The sequence below is a fragment of the Salvia miltiorrhiza genome, unplaced genomic scaffold (assembly GCF_028751815.1).
Source record: "Salvia miltiorrhiza cultivar Shanhuang (shh) unplaced genomic scaffold, IMPLAD_Smil_shh fragScaff_scaffold_107_1, whole genome shotgun sequence".
NCBI lineage: Eukaryota > Viridiplantae > Streptophyta > Magnoliopsida > Lamiales > Lamiaceae > Salvia > Salvia miltiorrhiza.
The window spans coordinates 46,130-53,794 of record NW_026651399.1 but is presented as its reverse complement, the minus strand read 5'-3'; the positions used below and the strand labels follow the sequence as shown (position 1 = coordinate 53,794).

Sequence of the window (7,665 nt, the reverse complement as noted above, 5' to 3'; positions counted from 1 at the left end):
CCATACATGATAAAACTTACTATCTTTTGTTTCTGAATCATTCATAAAAAAAACTTTCTAATATATTTTTGGACTAGTAATACCTTAATTGCCTTTATTTTTTTTACATTTTCATTATTTTCAATAGATTCAACAATCTTGTCTTGAAATTCATGTCACATCTTCATAGGAAGATTTATCATGGATGGAGGGAATATTTTTAAAAAACTGTTGCATCTTCTATAAATTGTCGGTCCACTTGGTTAGTTGGTTTGCAGTTGTTGGTGGATTTTGTTCGTTCTCAGAATATATATTCACTCTTCAGTCTACAAAAAATAATTATTTTTTTTGTTATTTTGGAATGTTACAAAAATTAGTTCATTACCATTTTGAACAATATTTTACAACTTATTATTTTCAATACATACGACCAGCTCGATGAATTCATAACTAAATCATTAGTGTTGGTTGTGAATTCAAATTTTAAAGTTTGCATTCACAATTAGAAATAATGCTAGTCGTGAATTTAAATTTTAAAGCTTGAATTTACGATTAACAATATTTGTAGTTGTGAATTCATTTAAAACTTGAATTCACAACTAATACTATTTATAGTTGTGAATTCACTTGAATTCACGACTAACAATATTTCTAGTTGCGAATTCACGCGAATTCACGACTAAAACTATTTATAGTTGTGGATTCACCTTTATTTAATACTGTTAATTATAGTCGTGGATTCATGTTTTAAAATTTGAATTCATGACTAATACTATTTTTAGTTGTAAATTCAAACTTTAAAACTTGAATTTACAACCAATATTAGTTCTTCAGTTGTGAATTCGAGTTTTAAAGCTTGAATTCACAACCAAAATTAATGAGAGTTGTGAATTCGCGGGCAATTTTTAAATTTTTATATGCAAGGGTAAAATGATAAGTGTGGCTAATTGTTTAATTTTTTTTTTATCTTAATGGATAATTTTTAAATGGGTTAAGTATCAAATACGCTCAAACATAGAGGCCCTTATCACGTCTAGCACCCCTATTGTCGAGGTCGGTTCAACCAAACCCTCGAAGTCCTTAATTTTGTGCAATTATCCCCCTCCGACTTAACGGCCATTTAACACCGTTAACTATTTTATTATTTTTTTTATTCGTTGATGGTGGGACCCACGCCTTCTTTTCGCCAAGCTCATCGGAAACTCGCCAGACCTATTGAGGCATCTCCAGCCCCCCCCTCTCTCTCTCTCTCTCACACACACACACACACACACACAGATCCTGGAGAATGGGAACTATGCGCCGTCGATGAAGTATTCTTCAAGGGCCAAATCCTCCTGCTGCGCCACTCTATTAGCTTAGAGAAGGGGCTTCTGCAAAACTACGACGGCTGCCGCTGGAGCTGCTCGATTTACCGCTCGGATTCCATGGATCATTATTATTCAAGCAGAAGCAGCAGCATCGACACCGCCACCTCTTCCTCCTCTTCCGCCAGATATAAGCCAAAATTGCCGCCGCGCATCAATTCCACTGCCAACCCAACCTCTCACCGCGCCTTCATTTTCCCAGCAACCGTGCAACCGCAGCCAATCACAGGAATTTCGCCAAAAAATCATCGATTTGGAACGTCCTCCGCCTAGGACTGGTGGCGGCCTCGCCAGAGATCGCATTCCACGATCTCAAAGCCCGCAACGAAAACTCAGCAACTCCAGCGGCGAGGGGGAGGGGGACTGGAGAGAGAGAGAGAGAGAGAGAGAGAGAGAGAGAAGAGAGAGGGAGAAAGGCTGGAGATGCCTCAATCGACCGCCGAACGTGTTTCCGGCGAGTTTTCGACGAGTTTGGCGAAGAAGAAGAAGACGTGAGTCCCACCACCAACGAATAATAAAAATAATAATAATAAAATAGTTAACGGTGTTAAATGGTCGTTAAGTCGAAGGGACTAATTATACGAAATTAAGAACTTGACGAGTTTAGTTGAACCGACCTCAACTATAAGGTGATAGATGTGATAAAAACCTCTATATTAAAAACGTATTTGATACCTAACTCTTTTTAAATTTACTATTCCAAAATGACTATTTTAAAAATCTACTTAAAATGTCACGGGCAGACGCAAAGTGCAAATAGTAAAAATTGACAGTAATTAATTAGGAATTGATAGAGCAGTGAATTCCTATTGGTGGAAAAAAATAAAAAAGTATAAATGGGATTGGGAAATAGAGTCCGACGAAATTGAAAAACGTAAACAGACGACGAATGTGGAAGCAGGTGTAGCGACAATGGAGGGGTATGGTAGCTGCTTGTCATTATCCTCCCCTATATTTACTACCTAATTATTCCATACTGATGCATTGCATCTTCTCTTCTGCTTCACCATCTTTCCCACATTCTTCATGTGAGAGAGATTTCTGTTTGAGAAGATGATGATGCACAGAATCCTCTCAAGGGCACTCTCCCGCAATAACGCCCGCCTCGCCACCGCCTCTAAATCCACGCTCTCTCAAACCGCTCCAGATAATGAACCCCCTCTTCCCAAAATGCCTCCCTTAGACTACGCCCCCCCGCCCTACACCGGCCCCTCCGCCGACGAGATCCTCGCCAAGCGCCGCCAGTTCCTCAACCCCGCCATCTTCCATTTCTTCACCAAACCCGTATGTTTCGCGCGCCTTTATTTGGTCTATTTGTTTTCTGTTGCTCATGGATTTAATTTGATATATATATATATATATATATATATATTTTGTTGCGAAGTTGTGTTTGGTTGACGGGAAGATGCAGTATCTGTTCGACGATAAGGGGCGGAGATATCTAGACGCGTTCGGCGGGATCGCCACCGTGGGGTGCGGCCACAGCCACCCGGAGGTGGTGGAGGCCGTCGTGAATCAGATGAAGCGTCTCCAGCATTCGACCATCCTGTATCTGAATCCCGCGATCGCCGATTTCGCCGAGGCGCTCGCTTCCAAGTTTCCCGGTGATCTCAAGGTTTAGGGCATTGAATTTATCAGGACAAGTAATATTATATGTTAGTTGATTGCAACCGCTGATGTTGTTTTGATTTAGGTGGTGTTCTTCACGAATTCGGGGACGGAGGCGAATGAGCTGGCCTTGATGATGGCGCGGCTGTACACTGGCTGCCAAGATGTGATCTCGATTAGGAATGGATATCATGGTAATGCAGCTGGCACAATGGGCGCCACTGCTCAAGGAAGCTACAAATTTAACGTTGTGCAGGTATATCAACATTCTGCCACCATGCCTTTTTGTCAATATCCTTATCTATTAGCGTTTTTGTTTTGTATTTTGTTTTGTATTCAATCAGTTGGAGATGCATCTTCATGCTTTTTTTCATGGTGCCTAATCTTAATTAAGAGAGTCGAGTCTGGGAACTTGATTCGCATTTTATCATACACTCCCAACTTTGATGATCAAATCCTTTCATCAGCAAAACTTGTGTCACAGTTCAAAGCATAGTTGCATTATGTAGATGCATATCTTGTTGAGAAGTCTCGGAAACCAAATGAAAACAAGGGAGTGTTGAGATGAAATCCACTTTAATTAGGGTTCATTAATCCCCAATTAGAATTTATTAATATCTGATTAGGGTTATTAATCACAATTAGGATTTAAGTAGACAGGATGAATTACACAAAGAGGTTTTGTCTTAACCTGTTGCATTTGTGCTGTTTATCATAGCCCTAGAAACAAGATTAGCTGTGAAAGTTTCTTACTATTATCTACAAGCTACAACTTTGACTTATTTTGATCCATTTTTGCTTCTATTTGTGACAGACTGGAGTGCACCATGCGCTGAATCCGGACCAGTACAGAGGTGTCTTTGGGTCCGACGGATTGAAGTATGCAAGAGATGTTGATGATATAGTTACTTATGGGACATCTGGTCGTGTTGGTGCCTTCATTGCTGAAGCCATACAGGTAGAGATTTTGACGCTTGGTACATTTTAAGATGTGTGAGAATACTTTCTGGTATATCGATGAACTGCATTCTCTGCAGGGAGTTGGTGGGATTATGGAGTTGGCTCCAGGATATCTGCCTGCTGTATATAACACCATAAGAAAGGCAGGGGGCCTTTGCATAGCTGATGAGGTCCAATCAGGTTTTGCTCGTACCGGGAGCCATTTTTGGGGTTTTGAGGCCCATGGAGTTGTGCCTGATATAGTAACCATGGCTAAGGTGGTTTCTCATTTTCAAGAGTCTAGCTTATTTGTTTGAGGTCTTCATTATTTGATCTGCACAAGAATATATGTTTGCTTTTTACTGGTATTATGAAGTAATATTGTGTATGTCCATCATCTTCAGGGCATTGGAAATGGAATACCTCTTGGTGCGGTGATTACTACACCTGAGATTGCAAAGGTCTTGACTTATCGAAGCTATTTCAACACGTTTGGTGGCAATCCCGTCTGTACTGCTGCTGGTCATGCAGTTCTCAAAGTGATAGAGAAAGAACAGCTTCAGCAGAATGCTCTCACTGTTGGATCATATTTGAAGGATCGCCTTAATTCTTTGAAGGATAAATACGAGAGTATGCTTCACTTCCAAATTGCTTACTCTGAACTTTGAAACTACTAATTTGTGTACTTTCCTCTCTTTAATGGGGTGGTTAGACGTTTTATCACTCTATCGACACAATTCGAATGTGAAAAGAACCACAAACGATGTGTCCTAAATGACAATTTAAAATGGTCTCTCCATTGATCATAGGGTGTTGTTGTGCAGTTATCGGTGATGTCAGGGGAAGAGGTATGATGCTCGGGATTGAACTTGTAACGGATCGCCAGCTGAAAACCCCTGCCAAGGATGAGACTCTTTATGTAATGGAACAGATGAAAGGTGACCTTCGTTTCTTCTTAAAACAGGTCCATTTTCATCATACTTGTGCTTGAAACCTAATCAATGTAAATGCTGTCTTCTCAGACATGGGAGTTCTGATAGGGAAAGGAGGGTTCTTCGGGAATGTATTCAGGATCACCCCGCCCCTCTGCTTCACCAAGGAGGATGCTGGTTCGTCTCTGCATATCAGCTGCACACACACACACACGTCATTTCCTTGATAATTTACCTGATCATAGGGCCGTTGATTTCTTATGTTGACGCAGATTTCCTTGTGGACGTGATGGACTATTCGTTGTCCAAGGTGTAGAGTTGGGGTAAGTGAAGTGGAATGAAGGATTTTCGGAGAATGAAAGGTGGTGGTGTTGTGTATATGTGTGGCGTGGAAATAAAGCATTACGGAGATGCTGAGACATCACCTCGTTGTCTCTGGTCTCCGCCGTCGTCTACCATCATCATTCTACATGGGAAGTATAAGCTTCTGTGCTATTTATTGGCACATTGTTTTTGTTGTAGTCCTTTTTGTATGGAAATTGTTTCAGCTGTGATGAAATCTTAGTACTCTTGTCTTACTTGTCATGCACTTCTGCGCCTATCTTTAAAATCATTATATATCACGGAATCTTTCTTTCCCACAGAAAGCGATAAAATAAGATACTTTAGATAAAAAAGCGATAAAATAATTTTTTAATTCTTCACCCAACTAATTCATATCACAACACAACATCCATAGTAGTCATTCTTGCAACTTTTTAAACAAATTGATATCTAGATATCCGCATTGACCATGGTAGAGGGCTCTGAGCGGTGGTCCCCACTTAAGAGCTGTTCTAATTATTTCATTTTCATTTCAATTAACATTTTCAATTTAAAATTTAATATTTTATTAAAATTTAAAATTTAAAATTATATTAATTAAAATAATATACAATAATTAAAAATATTTCATAATTAGGGAGTTGAGTTGTTTTGGTACAAAATTTGGTGTAGGAAGTTGAAGTATATAATATATAGACAAATAAATAAAATAAAAATGAAAGGAAGGACAAAATTAGAAAGAAAAAGAAACGGTTAGAAAACAATTTATAGACAATTCAATACAGCAGCTTAAACAAGAAACATACAATCTTTTTCATTTTAATTTTAATTTTATTTTATTTATTTATTTTATAATGGCGCGTGCCTAGCAAACATCTTTCACAATTCCCTTTAAGGCTAGACCGCTAGAGTGAAGGATGTCGCCCGATACAAACCTTCCAACGACAGGAGGAGCAAAGTCTAGCGGCGAGTTTCGATGCGGCGTAAAGAGCCTCGTTATGAATGCTCTAAGATTCTTATGGGCTTCGAGAAATCATAAATGTAGCTTAGTTGGTGCTAAAATCCTTAAGTGAAAAGCATGGGCATGATTCCCACAAGGACATTGGGTAATCATACAATTAACTTGAGGGTCTTGAAACTATGTTTATCAATGATTTTCACTAATTTAAGTATTAATTAATTATTTATAATTCAATTTAATTTTATAATTTTTATATTTTCTCAATGACCCACTATAATCTAAACATATTTTCTTTATCTATTATTTATTGTTATATTTTTTTTAGTAATAAAATGTCAAATGACATTTTTCCATTTGATAAATGAGGTTGTTGGATGAATTGGACTGCATCTTTTTTCTACAACCGATTATTTACAACAAAATATTTCATCTTTTTATTTATTTATTAAATCCTTTATTTTATTCAATGTCCGAGTGTTGCGGTTGTGAATAAAGATAGTATCAAAAACTCATATGACTCCTTCTCCACCTTCCAACTAGTATTGCATGTAACAAATACCAAAAGTTTTTCTCTCCTAGTTGAGAGCCTTTGTTTTTTCTCCTAGTGGAGAACCCTAGTTTTCTTCCTTTGTTTTTCTGCCTCTTTTCTCACTGAATGGCTGGTTTGAATTTATCAAATGAGGATGACGAGATTATTATCGATGATGAAATTACTGGTGGTTCGAACGTGACGGTGGATCTGTGTTTGGTGGGTCGCTTTCTCACTGACCAACCAATCAATTTCAACCTTATGAGGAGTCGTTTAGCGAGTGTCTGGAGACCAGGCAAATGAGTGTTCGTTAAAGACATTGGTCAAGGTCGGAATATTTTTCAATTTTTTCATGAGGTGGATCTGCAGAGAGTTTATGATGGCGGACCGTGGGCGTTTGGAAATTTCCCTCTTATTCTTCATCGACTCAAGAGGGGTGAATTTCCGCTGAATTTTGGGTTCAAATCCATGATTTACCGGCTGGATTTCTAACGGAATGAGTGGGACGTCTTCTTGGAAATTTTATTAGATCCTTCATGGAATACGATTGCACCAACTCATCGGGTGTTTGGAGGCAGTATATGCGTATTCGTGTGGGTATTTGTGTGTCAGAGCCGCTGAAACGTTTTAAGAAATTAAAACAGAAGGATGGATCATCTTTTGTTGTCAACTTCAAATATGAGCGTTTAAACATTTTTTGTTTCCTCTGTCGACGTCTAGGCCACTTGAAAAATTTTTGCGAACTAATGTTTGACACTTCGGCGAAAGAGATGGTTCGCGAGTGGGGTGTATGGTTAAAGGCCGCTAATCGGCGCAGCGTGACACTCGCCAGAGACAAATGGATTCGATCTGATGGCGCGGCTGTAAACCCTAATTCTGTGGCGGCTGGTGCTAGGGTTTCTTAGGATAGGGTTTGCTTGGATGCTAAACGGAAAGCGCTGGAAAATAGGGATATCATTATTTCCTCAACTGATTCGAATATTACAAAAGATCCTATTCCTACTTTCCCGCCTCGCATGGCGCTAA

At 39.0% G+C, this 7,665-nt stretch overlaps 1 protein-coding gene across 2 annotated transcripts; it reads left to right on the top strand.

Annotated features, from left to right (window-relative positions):
* The first annotated feature begins 2,209 nt into the window (after positions 1-2,209).
* On the top strand, positions 2,210-5,403 carry LOC131002305 (alanine--glyoxylate aminotransferase 2 homolog 3, mitochondrial-like). Of its 2 annotated transcripts, XM_057928800.1 has the most exons (9): positions 2,210-2,630; positions 2,731-2,961; positions 3,040-3,210; positions 3,769-3,912; positions 3,992-4,171; positions 4,298-4,523; positions 4,718-4,831; positions 4,916-5,002; positions 5,098-5,403. In XM_057928800.1, exons 1-9 carry the CDS (start codon positions 2,400-2,402, stop codon positions 5,139-5,141), a joined length of 1,428 nt encoding a protein of 475 aa, XP_057784783.1. In that variant the 5' UTR covers positions 2,210-2,399; the 3' UTR covers positions 5,142-5,403. The 2 variants fall into 2 exon arrangements, with proteins under 2 accessions (XP_057784783.1, XP_057784782.1); XM_057928799.1 differs by having other exon boundaries at positions 2,213-2,630; positions 4,916-5,403.
* Positions 5,404-7,665: the final 2,262 nt, after the last annotated feature.

Excerpts from the sequence above, each read along its gene's own strand:
- LOC131002305 (XM_057928799.1), top strand. The coding sequence starts at position 2,400 with ATGATGATGCACAGAATCCTCTCAAGGGCACTCTCCCGCAATAACGCC. Across the intron at positions 3,211-3,768 it reads ACAAATTTAACGTTGTGCAG|ACTGGAGTGCACCATGCGCT; the intron begins GTATATCAACAT and ends TATTTGTGACAG. Across the intron at positions 4,172-4,297 it reads ATATAGTAACCATGGCTAAG|GGCATTGGAAATGGAATACC; the intron begins GTGGTTTCTCAT and ends CATCATCTTCAG.